The sequence below is a fragment of the Anoplophora glabripennis genome, unplaced genomic scaffold (genome assembly GCF_000390285.2).
Source record: "Anoplophora glabripennis isolate ALB-LARVAE unplaced genomic scaffold, Agla_2.0 scaffold2141, whole genome shotgun sequence".
NCBI classification, from domain to species: domain Eukaryota; kingdom Metazoa; phylum Arthropoda; class Insecta; order Coleoptera; family Cerambycidae; genus Anoplophora; species Anoplophora glabripennis.
In genome coordinates this window covers 780-18,794 of record NW_019418218.1, presented here as the reverse complement: position 1 = coordinate 18,794, position 18,015 = coordinate 780, and the positions used below count along the sequence as shown (strand labels likewise).

The following is an 18,015-nucleotide window of genomic DNA, read 5'->3' as shown; positions in this document are numbered from 1 at the left end:
TGCGTTCATTGCAAGGAAGAATTTTGTGGCTCATTTTCAGACTCTAAAAGGGTTAAAAAATATTTTTCAACTTCTTATTTCGACAAATAATGATAAACTTTTATCATTATTACAGGGTGTTTTACGATTCATTTTCCAAATCTAAAATTTGAGAAATTAGTCAGAAGAGGACAAAGATTTTTTTTCAAGTTAGATCTTTTAAAAGTAGTATTTTCGTAGTATTTTGAAGCGTTGAAAATCCACAATTTGGATGAAAACTTGCCCAAATATGAGTCAAAAATTGATTTTTTCCTAAATTTTGTCCAAATATATGATTTTTCATAGTATTATGAGACGCTGAACACGATTCCATTAGTAAAATTTACCCATGACTTCGATATTTCTCAGAAAATCCATTATTGGGGTGAAGACTGTCCTAAATTTGGGTCAAAATTGGTTTTTTCCTAAATTTTGTCCAAATATATGATTTTTCATAGTATTTTGAGGGATTGAACCCGATGCCATTAGTAAAATTTACCCATGACTTCGATATTTCTCAGAAAATCTATTATTGGGGTGAAAACTGTCCTAAATTTGAGTCAAAATTGATTTTTTCCTAAATTTTGTCCAAATATATGATTTTTCATAGTATTTTGAGGAACTAAACCCGATGCCATTAGTAAAATTTACCCATGACCTCCATATTTCTCAGAAAATTCACTAATTGTGTGCAGACGGGTCCAAATATAGGTAAAAAAAATTGATTTTTTCCTAAATTTGGTGCAAATATATCATTCTCGTAGAATTTTGAGACGCTGAACGCGATGTCATTAGTAAAATTTGCCCATGACCTCTATATTTCTCAGAAAATCCACTATTTGTGTGAAAACAGCTCAAAATACTACGAAAATTGGACAAAATTTATGAAAATTTAACCCATATTTGGGCGTTTTCACTCTTCTCCGCAATTCGTCGGCCTACAGGATCGTGTTCAGCGCATCCAATTCCTTCGGAAATGATATGTGCGTCTCTTGGGATTGGAGTCTTTCTTTGTGTGTCTGTGTAATCAACCAGTTCAGTTTCTATTAAGCCCACACATTCCATATTCGCACAAAATGCATAGAGTACAGTTTTAAACTTATGTATATCCGCAGAAATACTATTTAAGAAAAAAATTTACATCTCTTCTTGCACCAGAATCTTCAGTTGAAGCTGTCTGCTTTTCATAGAGTACGATTTTTGGTTATAAAACTATTTTGGTAGAAATAACCCTCGACTAATCCGTTTGGCCCAAAAGTTTGATTGGAAAAGTACCAAAAGAACTGAAATTATACCACAAACAAGTAACTTGAGACAGCAGCTAATAGCCGTCGTCGGGTCGAGCCAGTCGAACGGTGTGACGTCATATATGCTCTACGAACGTCATAGACCGTTTCAAACTGTGGAAAATGTAAAATATTACTTATCGAGCGCATTTTTGAAAATTAATGTGCACGATATTGGAAAATATCAGAATGATACAACGGGTTTTAGGAACGCGCTTTTTCTACCGTTTGTTCCCTTTTTGCACAGAGGTATTTCCATCGAATGTCCTCTCACCCAAGCACCCGGCCCACCCCCAGACTGCAATTTCAAACTGGGAAAAGTTTCCGCCGACCTGTGTTTTTCCGTGGCGGGGGGGCCACGAAGACGGCCATGTGCCTCGTATCGATTTCGCCCTCGTACAATGGGGTAGTTGACCAACTGAAATAGACCGGAGAGAAATCAATGGGAAGCCGTCTATACCGCTCTGGGAGTCAGTAGAATGGGGCGTGTCGGTCGGGGAACAACTCACGCCTCTGACTCCTCGCGTAAATATCTCGTCACGATACTCGGTTCTTCGTAAGGAAACACAAAGCAACCTAATATGATACCGACGGGTGCAACAGTGTTTAACATAGAAGACCACAAGACCTAATACCCACCCCCGATGCCTGACAGGTGAGTCTTAGCTGTTGCTTTCGTGGGCAGGTGCGTTACAGAAAATGTAAATTACACACGGGCAGTGTAATTTCCCCTGTGCCTCTGTGATTATGAAAAATAAATTACCTTGCATGATTAATACAACCTTACGGTTTTAGTTTACAAATTACACCTTAGTTTTGTCGGATTGGTACAAGGGTGCTGTTCGGGAAAACGGAGCTTACATGTCTTGCAAAGTGGTGCTTTATTTTGGAAAAATGAAGACAATTTTGCAAGTTTTGTAGTAATGACAGATTAGTCGCCTTTTAATCAGCGTGGGCTTGTTTTTGTTTTAGATCATTGATCTCTTGTTTTATTTATATTTTGGTTCTCCAACAAACAACAAACATTGGACTTTTGCCTGTAATTTGTTTCTCGTTGGTTGAATCACAAGTCGGTACAGCAAAACGTTCGCCGTAAATGTTTGACGTTTTAAATAATAGATAGGTTATTCCACGTATCGCTTCTAACTGGTATGATTCGCTTTTGCTTAGAAAGTTCACTGTGTTTTATTATCGTTTAATTATCTCTCCTGCCACTACTATGCCTAATTAAATCCATAAGTTAATTGAAAGTTGTTCATACTTAGTATTGCACGTAAAATATTTATAAGTAGCATTATTAGCACTTTTCTTTCAAAAATGTGTTTAAAGTAAAATGTTTTCACTTAAAATAGTAACAAATATTTGCAATATGTTGATAAAAATTGTATGTTTCTTAATAGTCAAATTAGGAACCAAAAAGATATGTTCTTTTCATCTAATTTCCTTTAAAGAAATGCGTATTAACATACGTGCAATTAAAATTTCATGATTATTATTTTGAATTTTATTAAGAACTAGTTTCTTTTGAACATGAATTTGTCGGCTATTTGATAAAAAAAATTAAACATTTTTGACAATTTCACACATTTATTTTCTGTTGTTTTAGGTATTTTGCCACGTGAAAAAAAGTTAAATAAGTCCTTGCAAAAAATTATTTCATGGACTATATTTGCCTAGACAAAAGTTTCGAAAAACAATCTCTTTTCGTTTTGAAAACGAGGTTTCATTTCCTTTTTTTTTTCCAAAAAAAAAACGACATTCCTAATTTTGATAACGAAAATACTGTTTTTGAAAAGTTAACTAAACTGAAACATCATTTAGTGATGTGTAATTTTTTAATTTTTCTGCTTCTTTCAGCGTGAGAGTTATTATTAGAAAAACATGGTTTCGTAAAATCTCCACTAATTTTTTTTAGCCCAAAGATTTACTTATTTATTTTCACAGGTAGTAAAATATCCAAATAAATAGAGAAAAACTAAAACCATGTCACAAATAAATGAATTTAGACAATATTCTGTTACATACCATAAAAATATCTATATCATTATTTTAATTGATGGTAAATCATAAAAAACAGGAATATCGATTATATTAAAATTTTGTGTGAAATTTATTGAATTTTGAATAAAAATATTTTACAGGGTGTATTTAAATGGAGGGGCACAAGTGATACCAGAGATTCCTTGGGTGAAAATAAGTCGATTTAACCTAATATACCTATATATTATAAAAAAGATACAGGGTGTCAAAGTGAAAAATAAAAAATGGTTTTTCCTTAATAATTTCTATAACTTTAGTCAGAAATGTTTCAAATTTTCAACAGAGAGGTTTTTTAATGATGGGGAAAATAATATAATAATGATTTTTGAGTGTCGAGTACGAGGCGCCCTCTGCAGGCAACGTTATGCATTGAATATGTAGTAACTTNTGTCAGTAAATGCATATGTCAAAACAACTATTTAGGTACAAAAACAACTAATGATCGAAACCCTACAACGCCTGTGAGCTTGGGAAAAATGAATTGAAAATAGCATCTTCTTAGATAACAGATTCCGCCAACGCCAAACCAACGGAGCTTTCGAGCTGAAATTTTTACCACTTATTAAGAGTGTAAACAGCCTCAAAAATCCTAAATTACTAGTGTCTACGATGAAAATTGCATTAATTATTAGCAATTGAAAAACGGTAATTTTCGACCATTTTTGAGCTCTTGTGCATAAACAAATTATCGGAATTTAATCGGACTTTTCTCATTTTATAGGCTTATTTACTACCTACCTTTTTTGTATAAACTTTTTTTCGCTATGAATAATAGTTTTTTTTAGGTGAGTCAAAAAACCACTTTTCTATAACTTTGACCACTGTTAAAACAAAGTTTCCCAACTAGCCTCGAGTTGATTTTTTGATATTTTATTTATAGCAGGTTTCCGAACAATATTCCGCAGAGAAACTTCTAATAGTATTTTTTTCCCGAAACAGGCTCTTTCATGTCTATAATGACTGAGCTAATAATCCACCTTTCTTCTCCAGTAGGTCATAATGGAAATATCTGTGATGCAATCGAGGACTTACTCATCGAACATCGTTCCTTTCAAGACGAATTTCTCCGGTCCCAAGCTGAAGCTGCGCCCGCGAGTCAACATGACCGCGATGGACATCAACGGCACCATCTCCAAGTACGCCGCCACCAAGCCCAACCACACCTACCTGGCCGAGGGCAACCTGACGGGCCACTGGAACCACAACGACTACTTCTACAACCTGACGAACAGCACCGAGTTCGATTACGACTACCAGATGTTCAACGGCACCGGTGACGAGGAATCCTGGACCATGTGCAAGGAATGGACGCCGGCCCAACACAACCTGTTCCAGACGGCGAACTTCTTCTTCGCGGCGGCGTTCTTGGTGCCGGGCAGCTTCAAGCAGAGTGTGCTGCTGGTCAGGTAAGACTCATTTTGTATAAGTCGACGATTGAAACTTTCTGAGGTCCGTAACGCTTTGGGGTAATATCTTGTTGAAGAAGTGGTATAAAGACAGCATGACTGGTTTCTAAGTAATAAACACAATACTTGTGTTTAACGTTTTATCTTCGCATATTTCAACAGCATTCACGCAAAATCCTTCTTCTATAATTTTAAATTTTCTTGAAATGCCCGTCTTGGTGTCAGGTATTGAAACAAGTAGGTACAGGAGTTTTTCTGGGAAACGGCTGAGAAAAATAAATTATTTTAGAAACTATTGCATTTCTGATTACTTTTACTTGAAGGTAGGGTCAAAATACAGAAATTATCTTTACGACGCTAGGCGTCGCAGCGCACAGTGGGAAATATTGGACAAAATTCTCGCCACTCGCCAATTCTCATCGTCTCGTCGTGATTTTTTTTTTTTAATAATCTCGAGGTAATCTGAATTTTCATATTCCGATGAGGTTTGTAGAAAAAAATGTTTAAAAATTTATTATTTATTATTATGACCCTTGATGATATATCTGATGTTTTTTCTTCAAACACCTAACCTCAAAATTATTAATTCTAACCTAAAAGCCTTAAACGAAATTTACATTGGAAAAAAGTACGAAATAGATTCAATAGAACCCTACGTAACATGTTATACCCAAACCATGAATTTGAATCTAAAAAACCTAACCTCAAAACCAATATTAACTAAGTTTAAACTCATTAAATTAATAAATAAATAAATGAAAAATATCTTTATTGTACAGATATTCGATCAACAATTTTTCGGAGAGCACACACCTTGTGCCATACTGTACCCAAATCTGACACCTTAACCCAAGAACCTAACCTCAAAACTGGAAAGATTGTCAAATCAAATCATTAGTGAAAAAAATGGTCACAAAATTATTTTCTTTAATAAAAAGAATAAATATATTTTTGTTGAGTGTTCATCATCGCGATCGCCAAAACCTTTATTCAAAACTGAAAACATAACCTAAAGACCCTGAAATTTTGTTTAACTCGAATTTTTTGCTAGAAAAATTCCATAAAAACATCTACATAGCAATAAAACGTTTGTAAAACATTATTGCGGCTTATTATTACTAACCATTTATTAAATTTGCAATGAAGCCTGATAGACTAACCTAACCTCAAATTCAGGAGTTAGGAGAATCAAATATTATCTAAAAAAAATAAAAAAATTCAATAGATTTGATATGCAGCCATTCTAAATACACACATTCCTGAACCTTAACACCCTTAAGCCAAATACACCCAAATAATTTTGAGGTTAGGTTTTTGAAGAAAAAACATCCGATATATCATCAAGGGTCATAATCATCAATTTTATTAATAGTAGATACTTTTTAAACATTTTTTTCTACAACTGAACATCGAGTATTTAAAAAATTTTTCTTCGACATTGAGGTTGGGTCGCTCCCTAAACATTAAAAAAAAAGGATTTTTCGAAAAAACATCACTGGAATATGAAAATTCAGATTACCACGAGATTATTTAAAAAAATCACGACGAGACGATGAAAATTGGCGAGTGGCGAGAATTTTGTCCAATATTTCCCACTGCGCGGCACTTCAAACATTTTTTTTCCAGGAACATGTCGCGATAAAGATCCCTTAATTTTGAATATTTTTCCTATATAACATTTTTTTGTGTTCCCATTATTTAAAAAGTTGTTGTCGATTCCCAAATCGTACTTTGTTAATAAGACACCATCATAAAACTATATAAACCTATTAAATGACACTAATTTAAAAGCTTTGCTGTAATTAATTATTCTCCAATGCAACTAAACAGTGAAAAACAATTGCCAAATTTTTATCTGTTGTGATAGTTTTTGGCACACATTTCTAATAAATGCAGTAAATTCTATTCGTTAAACTTTATTATTTTTTTAATAAATGCAAGCAGGCTAGGCAAAAAACAGTATTTGTTTTCATATATGACATATTCTCAATGAGAAGTGTCAGAATTTTGATGGTTTTAATAATCATTATAGAGTTTATAGAATTAATTTGTTGCGATTGTTTATTAGTAATAGTTACTGAAAAGTAGCAGTAATAAAATGTTTTCCCATGGCGAAAAAGTGGATATGCTGAAAATTTTCGGAGAAGCCCAAAAAAATCAGAATAAGAAATCATTTTTAGTTAACAGGGTGAGACAATAAACAGTAACCGCTGATGAAAACGTGGCAATTATAATAAACTATTTGGAAAATCATCCTAAAGCATCGATTAGAAAGGCTTCGAGAGAGTTAAATTTGACATATAATGCAATTCAAAGAGTTTTAGTTTAGTGTGCAACAGTTAAATCCTGGAGCTATTAAAACATTAAATATTTTGCTTATTTATTTTTATGTTTATTAAGTTGATATTCTTTATATTGTTGTGGTCTCCCTTATATGATAGGTGGGTTTGTAATTCTTACAAATTAATGTAATTGTTGTATACACGGTTGTGTTATTAAATTGTTTATAGTGAATAAGTTTTTTATTGTAAATAGAACAATAGTTATTGATATACTAAACCAGCAAGAGCATTGAAAACTATATCGCTGACTACGTCGTTGCAATAGTAATTACGAGATGGAGAAATTCACTAGAGAATTGCCCGTAAAATTTTAAATAATGGGAACATACAAAAATGTTATATAGGAAAAATATTCAAAATTAAGGGATCTTTATCGTGATATATTAAAAAATGTATGTTGCTGGAAAAAAACTTTTGAAGCGCCGCGACGTCTAGCGTCGTAAAGATAATTTCTGTATTTTGCCCTAACTTATTCTAGTAAAAGTAAGCAAAAATGAAATAGTTTCTAAAATAATTTATTTTTCTCGGCCGTTTCCCAGAAAATCTAATTTCTTCGGTTTATTTATTTATTTAAATAAATAAATAATGAAGATGAAACTTATATGTCGACCCTCAAGCTAACGCGTATGCCGTATTTCCCTTTCAGAGCACTGCTGTCGATCGGCTACTTCTTCCTGACGATCTGGGGTGGCGTGGAGGTGTGCGCCCCCGACATCCTGCTGTGGAACCTGGTGATAGTCCTGCTGAACGTCACCCACACGGCTCTGCTGACGTGGAAGTTTCTACCGCCGACGCTCACTTTAGAGCTGACGGATTTGTACCTTAAGGTAATAGGCATGTTTTGCCAAATTTTAATGGTAGATTCTGCGTCATAAATTGACGAAATAAAAATGTGTTTGGAAACGTTTCGCTTTCAAGCTAAGGAACAAATGTTCGGCCGCGACCGCTGTCGCTGGGCGCAGGAGTGGTCCGACCGGAGCGATTTTTATGTCGTGTAGGCTGGACCTTTCTGCGAGGAACGAAAGTGATTCAAGTATTTCACGATTACTGAGAAAATTTTTGGCTATTTTTATAAGATGTTACATCCTATATGCAAGTCTATGTCATAACATCTGCAAGTTATTTTTTATGTCCACAGCTGTGCTTTCATCGTTCTTTAAGTTTTTTATTCTTCACCGTTCAACGACTTCTTAATAAACACAAGAATTACTTAATGCGTTCTTCGAACTTCTACAACTTGCAGTTTAACAATCAATTGTATCAAACTATTTATTAAAGCTCACCCTACAAGTGCATGCAGCGCACGAGATAATTAACGTGCCTGGATATGAGTTAGAGTCGATAAAATTAGTTTCTGGAAAGAGAATAAGTTTGATATCGATTAGAGAGTCGCATCGCATCGAATGTGTAAGCAGAGAAGTGTTTACCCGGCTGGCAACAAAAGGACATAAACTGAGTCGGCTGCTATTTACTTTGCATTTACTATCTGGAAAAAGATACGTGTCGTCAGGGAAAATATGGGTTCGCTTTTATTTATATGGATATCGTAAATTCCGAAGAATAAAACGGGAGTACCTAATAAAATTAAAAAACCTTTAGTTTGCAAATGTCTGTGCTTTTCTTAATATTTATTTTATTTCGTAGCGGGAGATCAGGCCAACGAAGAACGTACTTGTGCAAATATTTAATTTCAGACTGTTCACAATCTTATCGAATATTTTATATTGAACAAACGAAATAATAAAGTCTTCATAGGGCACTTTTAATTAGTTTCAACTCTTCAATTTTTCTTTAATACGTTACATATGTTCAAGCATATCTTATATTGATTCACACTAGGCTAATTAAAAAAAATCGTCTATTTTTTTTTTTCAAAATCCCCTTTGAAATAGATTCAGGAAAGTGAGAAGAGATGCCTGTAAAAATCGGAACTCATAATATTAATATTTAGAGGTCACGCATCGCAATTTTCTATTTTCCATTCAAATAACGCGAGAAGAATGATTTTAAAAAATTGTTACCTAGACTTTTATAAGTGGAAATGGTAAAAGGGCTTATAATAAACCTAAAAAAATAAATGCGTGAGCAGGGGCGGCGGAGGGTTGATTTGGGGAGTTGAAAAGTTATGAAATATCATTGGGATTTCTGGCGAAAGTTGACATCAAACAAAAAAGTATCCAATACAAAAGTTGTAGATCATGCAAAAATCTACAACTTTTATGGAGGTCACTTTTTAAAATAACCTCAAAATTTTCGCAAAAAATGCGAAAAACAGGTTTTTTTCTGATTTTTCATTTTTTATTTCTCATTTCCGCAAAAATAATTTAATTTTGACGAAACTTTCTGTCTTAAATAACCACAAATTTTTTTAGATAAAATAATCAAGAAGTTGCCAAGATATTAATTTTTTCCGGTCTGAAACACTTTTTTTTTCAGAGGAAAATTCTACTTAGAAAAATCATCATACAGAGTTGTCATTTTTTTCGTTTTGACATACTTTTTGGTGAAATAAAAAAATCTGTAAGCACAGTTCAGAAACATGCTCAAAAATGCAAAAAAATGGAAAATAACTTGCAACAATGAATTTTTCAGTCATTGTTGATAATTTGTTTAAATTTTTAAAAAATTCAAAAACTAATTACACCATTCAATTGTACGGAAAAAATACAAAAAAAAACTCATTGTTTGACCCAAAATTTTATTTTTGTACAGTACTGCTATAAACAAGTCGAATAGTGAATANCTCAAATGATAAATTATCTCTGGACTATTTGAGATTTCCGCAATACAAAGTATTAACTGCAAAGTCTACTGTTGACGCGAAATCCGAAAACTCGAAATTTTGTAAAATCGTTTTATTTTTTTTCTGGCTTTATTTGAAAATGAATTTTAAATAAATTGCATATTTACCTACATTGCCACTTTTTTCGCTCTATCCAATGGCATCAACATTTTTGCAATCCGACGTTTCGTCTTCGAGGGGCCATCATCAGATTACTTTTTTAAATATATCGCTGCTATTTTTATGACAAAATCTAGTCATTTTTAATTCTGTACTAGATGATATTAGGTACTATTGTAAAAAAGGTTTTTAGCTATCATTAAAAATTTTTCCTGAGTACGGCTCTGAACGCTTTCAAAATACCTGCATCTATTGGAGGAGAGAGAGAGGAGAGAATAAAAGTCAACACAGCACAAAATATCCAACAATTTGTTTTAATCCATAATTTAAAAAGTTGTACCTAATAAAAAAATAATTCGAATTTATGAAATATTTTATTATTTCTAATTAGTATTGCTAATAGTAGTAAAAAATTGTTGGATATTTTATTCGGTATTTACTTTTATACTGTTATGACTTCATCCAATAGATATTTTCAAATCGTTCAAGTAAAAATTTTAAATTATAGCTAAAACAAGCTAAAAACTTTTACAGTAGTAATATCCTCTAATTCAGAATTAAAAGTGACTTTAGATTTTGTCATAAAAATAGCAGCGAAGTATTTAAAAAAATTTACCCCATGATGGCCCCTCGAAGACGAAACGTCGGATTGCAAAAATGTTGACGCCATTGTATAGAGCGAAAAAAGTGGCATTGTAAATATGTAATTTATTTTAAAATTCGTTTTCAAATAAAGCCAGAAAAAATTAAACAATTTTGCTAAATTTCGGGTTTTTCCGGATATCTCCGGAACTACCCGGAATTTTAAAACTTTCTAAACAGCACATTATTAGGTAAAAAAAATACAACTTTTTTCTAATTTGAGCCACCCCGTATCTCTTACCGGTTCCTAGATCCTAATGCCTATCCCATCCTTATCTTGGACATACTGTATATCAATGAATTCATCAAACTTTAAAAAAATAAGTACACTAATCGATCCTACGGAAAAAAAAAATATTATTTATTTTTTTATTTACTATTCGACTTATGTTTATAGCAATACTGTACAAAAATAGTTTTGGGTCAAACAATGAGACAGTTTTTTTTGTATTTTTTCCGTACAATGGAATGGTGTAATCATTTTTGATTTTTTTTAAATTTAAACAAATTATCAATAATTACTGAAAAATTCATTGCTGCAAGTCATTTTTTATTTTTTTGCATTTTTGAGCATGTTTTTGAACTGTGATTACAAATTTTTTTATTTCACCAAAAAGTATATGTCAAAACGAAAAAAATGATTACCGGCAGAACTCTGTACGATGATTTTTTAAGTAGAATTTTTCTTTGAAAAAAGTGTTTCAGGCCGAAAAAAATTAATATCCCAGAAACTTCTTGATTTTTTTATTTAAAATTTGAGGTTATTTAAGACAGAGGAAGTTATACTTTCACCAAGTTTCGTCAAAATTAAATTATTTTTGAGAAAATGAGAAATAAAAAACGAAATATCAGGAAAAAACCTGTTTTTCGCATTTTTCTCAGAAATTTTAAGGTTATGTGAAAAAAAGGGACCTCTACAAAAGTTGTAAATTTTTGCATGATCTACAACTTTTGTATTGGATACTTTTTTGTTTGACGACAACTTTTGCCAGAAATCCCAATGATACAATTTTTCATAACTTTTCCACCCCCAAATCAACCCTCCGCCGCCCCTGCTCACGCATTTATTTTTTTTCGTTTATTATAAGCCCCTTTACCAATTCCACTTATAAAAGTCCAGGTAACAATTTTTTTTCCACTTTAAATGAGTTATTTTGATCGGTCTATTATCATTTTTTGATAAAACAACTCGTACAAAAGTTATTCAAATTCAAAGTTAAATTTATGTTATAATTACACTTTTTTCTACAGTTTCGGGTAAAATGATTAAAGTTATCATGAAATATTATAAAAAAAAGGCATCTTAGTGGAAAATTTTAAACTATCACAACCAAAAAGTCATTTATCATTAGTAAAGAAATAATTTAAGATTTCAAATACTATTTAATACAATAAAAAGGATTTTAATTGATTCTTCCCAGAAATGGTAGGTTTTTCAGTCATATTAATTTGAAAGACTTGACAAATTTATCAATTTTGACTTTTAAATACCTTTTTTATAATATTTCATGATAACTTTAATCATTTTACCTGAAACTGTAGAAAAAAGTATAATTATAACACAATTTGAATTTGAATAACTTTTGTACGAGTATGTTTATCAAAAAATGATAAGGGACATTTTTTGTAGAACGTTCAATTCCCTATAAGAATAAGTTTCTGTCATTTAAATTCGTCTATTGATTTTTAAGATATAAAATTATGAAATTGAAAAATAATTTTTCCCATGTTATTTGAATGGAAAATAGAAATTTTTACAGGCATCTTTTCTCACCTCCCTGAATCTATTTCAGAGGGGATTTTGAAAAAAAAAAATTGTCGATTTTTTTTAATCACCCTAATTCACACATAATGTAGATGTCGGAAGCACCCGTAATTTAGATGAGTAGAATACACGCAGATGACATTGAGCAAGGAAGTACGTCCTCATTGATAGAACGATGAGATAAGAAAAACCACTATTTACTAAGTGGAATGAACATTTACTTTTGTATTCAATGACCGGAGTAATAAAAGTTCAGTCGCGATCGCTGAACGCAGGGTTGGTCCGACCGGAGTGATACGTTGGACTTTTCTGCACCGAACAGTAGTGGTTCGGGTATTCCGCAATTACCGAGTTGGTCATGGGGACGGAAATGTTGAACATTTTGGCTGTTTAAGTGCTCTAGAAGTGAACTCGACGTGAAAACTAAGTATTCCAAGGCACCTAGAGTAGCGAGTGAATTTGTGTTAGGGGTAGCAAAATCAATATAAGATTTTCGAAGGCAAAAAAGGGAAAATCTAACCAAATGTATCTATGTTTACATTAGATATCGTAAAATGGCTTTAATATTCTACAGGCACTTTTTTTTAAATATTATGCCTGTCTAAATACTTAAATAAATTCATTTATACCATGGTACCACATTTCCAATGTGTCAGAAATTTGCTTAGAGGCAAATTCTGTATTTTTCTATTTGAATCAAGAGAAGACCGCATACGGTAGATTGGCTGTTTCTAGACACTGTACATGTCATTTTTCCAGACANCGATTTAAGTACTGACGCCTTAAACCGTGCGGCTTTCGACCGTTTTTAATTAATTTAATTAATTTAATTGAGATTCTAGGGGTAAGTGGTAAAAATATAGGTATACATGGTGGTATTTTTTATCATTTTATCGTTAACAAGAGTTATTAATTATTGGTAAAATTGACATATCTAACCATATGTATCTATTTTTACGTTAGATATCGTAAAATTGCTTTAATATTCTACAGGCACTTTTTTAAATGCTGTGCCTGTCTAAATACTTAAATAAATTCATTTATACCGTGGTACCACATTTCTCATGTGGCAGAAATTTGCTTTGAGGCAAATTCTGTATTTTTCTATTTGAATCAAGAGAAGACCGCATATGGTAGATTGGCTGTCTCTAGACACTGTACATGTGCTTTTCCAGGGAACCACTTTTTGGTAATTCATAAAACCAATGTGTTTCAGATGTTCAAACCCCTTCGGGTCAGCAAGAAGCACTTCAAGGAGTTGGTGAAGGAAGCCAAAGTCATGAACTTAGAACAGGGCGACATCTACGCCGTAGAAGATGTCAGCCCAGCTGACGAAAGGCTGTCAATATTGCTCAAAGGAAGGTAAGCCAATCCTTTCCAGTTTTCTTCTCAAATCCAAAAACTAACCAATTCGCGTTGTCTTCGTGGTTATCCTGCCCAAACCGGTATAACCAGTTCAACTCGATTCTTTCAGATTGCGCGTAACCTGTGACGACACGCATCTGCACTTCATCGGCACCCACCAGTTCGTGGATTCGCCCGAGTGGGAGGCCAACCACGAGCAATCGGACGACGTGTTCCAAGTGACAATCACCGCCGAAGAGGACAGCGTGTACCTCTGCTGGCCCAGGATGAAGCTGGAGAGGGTGCTTAGGCACAGGCCTATGCTCAAGGTCGTGCTGGACTCTATTATAGGTACTATATTTCGCATTTATTTTCCGACAGAAGCCGAGCGCTTGTCATATTTCCTATTATTCAGGTAAAGACATAACGCAGAAGCTGTACGCCCTCAACGAACATCTCAGCGGGTTGAGCGACGAGAGGGAACGGGGCAAAAGGAACCGGATATGGGCGAAGACCCACAACCGTAGCATGTCCATGGACGCAGTCAACACGGGCACCACCGGATTGGTTAGGTCCCAGGCGTATAAATCTACGCACAGGAATAATTCCAGTCGAGCAGATCGTAAGTAGGAAAAGTTTTTCGTCACATTGTTTAATTTTCTGTTAATATCTAGGAAGGTGGTGGCAAACACCTCATTGAGGAAATGTAACTGACAAACTTACCTCGCCCCTTACCAATGTTAGGTGACTCCGTGATATACGTCAGTATCATGGTTTGCCTACGTGCACGTAGTGACGTCATCTGAGAGAACGACCTGAAATCGCGGCATATATTGACATGAAATCTTTTTGTCAATTTTTTTTATAATCCAGAGCTGTTGTGGCCTATACAAATTTACATTATTCATTTTATTATGCAAAACAAACATCAAACTTGACAACACAGCTCAAATGAAAGAATATTAGTCAAACTAAGAGAGCTGACAGGGGTGGGATTGCCAAAAAAATAATGAGCCTCGCGAACCTTTCGAAATGAAAGCAAAATATTTGAATTTTTTCTGCTGAATTTCTTCTGATTTCTTAAACGATCAAAATTTTTCATTTCAAATCCTGAAACTAGAAACTAGAACCTAGAACATTTGCTTCTTTTATTGCTCTACACAAATTACAGCCTATTTAAAATTGCCTAAAAATGTAGGATTTTTTTTATCCTTTAATTTTTGTGACATCTATATATCTACTTTTTGTATGAAAACAAAAGTCTGCAGTTCTCTCCTGACATCATGCACAACTAGGACGAAATTGAGCCGGTTGACAAACACCTCGTACTATATTCACGCTCGGATAAAATACAGAAAAATATGACTCAAGTTATGTTTAATTTTTTAAATAAAAATCAAAAAGGACGCACTAGTACAGTCATTGAAGGTAAAATACGGCGTTGCAGTATAATTTTCCCAAACGGCACCGATTTGCACCAAAATTTGGATTTAGTTACCCTCTACTTCAAAGTTGACCCTGTGCCGGGGGTTGCTTTTTATTTTTTAGGGGTAAAAACTACCCCTTTTCGAAAATAATTATAGAATTGTAGATTCTAGTGTGTAATAGGTTGAAATCATCTTTAAATAAGTAATTATGATGAATTGAAAATTATCAATCCCTAAAAACCATCCCCTATGACAGTAATCATTAAAATATAATATTGAAAAATATTATTCAGCAACTTGGAATAATTTAATCATATAGTGATATTAAAGTAAGATTTCTTTACTGTTTTAATTTTTTATTATTTATTTATAAGTTTCAACCCTTATAAAAACCACCCCTTGCAAAAAAATCGAACAATTATAGTTAAAAAAATTTTTTTAGCTCAAAATATAATACAATCTTTTTATTATTTAAAATGTAATGTATGTATTTATTTTCAAACCTTAAGAAAAAACCCTACTGATTAAAATTTGCAATCAAAAATAGGGAAAATAAGAATTTTATTTTTATATAGAATTTAATTTTTTTATTTTTATAACAAATATTTTTTTATTGCAAATAACATATAAACAATCAAAAATCTTCTTCACTCTTGTCTTCCTTTTCTATTCTATTCCTAAAATATAGCTACAGTGTGAATTCATCAATGCTTCAATATACGTGTTCTGATATCCGGCAAAAATATGTGATTGGTTTGGTTTTTTTACCCATAACTCGCTTAGTTTTTATGCTATCAAGCCCTTCAAAAAACCATTTGGTAGGTTTTTTCAAGGGCTATAAGATCAAATAAGTTAAAATTTCGTTCAGCTCTTATTTTTGTAGGGGTTTAAGCTGAAAGGGCTTGAATAAGTTGTTATTTATGAACATATGCTAACCTTAAACATCCATATCTTACCTAATTTTTATCCTATAGAAAAATAAAACAAAATTTTCAAGAAAGCAAAATCTACAAATTTGTACTCTACACAATTTTGAATATTATTAATAGTTTTTGAGTTATTTTGAAGAAAAGACAATCTTTTCCAAAAATACAAAAATTCTCTTTTCACTTCAAGCTCAACTTTTTTCAAAACTTAGCACTTTAAACCGGTCACACTTCTAGAGTATATTACGAGTACATAAATAAAGTAAATTGTAAAGTGGTAACGATTATTTTCAATTGGGGTGGTAATTAGGGGGTGATTTACACGTTTTTTGTCGCCGAAAAAATTACGGACCTACTTTATTTTCGTCATAACTCGCTTATGTTTGATGCTAGGGACTTTTATAAAAAATAAAAATAAATGTTTTTTTAAGCACTTTAAAAAAGGTTCTATGAGTATTCCCTGAAAAATGTATTGGTTTTTGGATATTTCATGTTCAAACTTTCAATTTTGCCGTTTGACGAATAAGAAACAACCTTCAACAAGCTATTACTCCGCTTGTACTGGGTCTACAGACACCATAAATACACCATTCTTTTTGTTTTTTTATAAGCTACGTTTTTTATGTGAATGATTTTTTTGATAAAATACTTACTTTTTGAGTTATTCGCGAAAAACCGTCTGAAAAAGTGTTTTTTTTTGTTGGTTAAAAAATGTACGCTTTCACTCGCGAATAAGTCGAAAAGTATTGACTTTCAGAAAAAACTAGAACCTAAATCCAAATTTTTATGAAAATCGGTGCTGTTTGGCAAAATTATACGGGAAAATGGCCATTGACTGGACTACACAGGCACTAGAACTAAGCACAATCAGCTAGATCACAACGGTGTCATGATCTGTGGTTCTAGGCTACTGTTATATAAATTGGATTTACTACCAGTATTAATTTTCTTAAATATCCCGAAAAAATTAACAATCTGGCAATACTGCACCATTCTGGGCTGTGACGTCAGTAAATATACTTTATTTGTCACCTTCCAAACGCAAATCTTCCCCAATTCCTGACGTAACGTTAATTGTCTGATCGTCCCTTTGCTCCAAATTCCGAAGTAGGTTCCCTGGGCAAGCTGGAGACCCAGTGCTGGGTCCCCCTGGTGGCCAAGCAGTTCCCCGCCAAGTCGCCCTTCAACCCCCAGAACTCGTCGGCCAGCCTGCGCGTCCCCGACGTCCACACCACCCCGCAGAGGAGCCGGTCCCTGCGCAAGGCCAACCGCGAGGTGAAGTTTGAGACAACGCAGCAGAAATAGATGTCTTTTGTTACTCACTGTATATAGTCGTTGTTGGTAGCTTTAAGTGTGCTACGCAGAATGGTAGTTTTTAGGCATTACTTTTCACGATGTAGAGTCGCGTCGACGACGTTTCATCACTTTTTTATTACGTCTTCAGGATGTAACATGGAATAAGTTTCGAGTTACCGTGAAAATATTGCGACTGGTTTTGATATTTTTACTTAATGGTGTCACAACGCATATTTTAATTTATTTTGTACTTAAATGAGGTCAAAATGAAAAAAGGAAAAATACAGGGTGTTTCGCATAAGAACCGACAGAGCAGGGGCATGTAGGGGGACCCAAAATATCTCTGAGAAATTATAGGCCTAGAAAGTGGGTTTTCAAATTTCGAAAAAAACATCAATATCTCAGTTACACTGGAACTTAGAAAAAACAAATTTGGTACACACACCCTGTACGTATTTCGTATTTTCCTACATATTTTCAATTTGTGGGGTATTTAAACAGTGGGAAAACGCCACATTGTATAAAACTTGTTTATATACTAGTCTGCAATAAATTAAATACCAAAATTTATCCCAACTGCTAAATGAAGAGTTGAAAAATACCATTCTGTTGTATCCTATT

General features: G+C 33.3%; 1 protein-coding gene across 1 annotated transcript; it reads left to right on the top strand.

Annotated features, from left to right (window-relative positions):
• Nucleotides 1-4,343: 4,343 nt before the first annotated feature.
• Nucleotides 4,344-17,403, top strand: LOC108915824 (blood vessel epicardial substance-B-like). Its single transcript, XM_023456660.1, has 6 exons — nucleotides 4,344-4,750; nucleotides 7,739-7,919; nucleotides 13,618-13,763; nucleotides 13,876-14,096; nucleotides 14,161-14,367; nucleotides 17,210-17,403. Exons 1-6 carry the CDS (start codon nucleotides 4,344-4,346, stop codon nucleotides 17,401-17,403), a joined length of 1,356 nt encoding a protein of 451 aa, XP_023312428.1.
• Nucleotides 17,404-18,015: the final 612 nt, after the last annotated feature.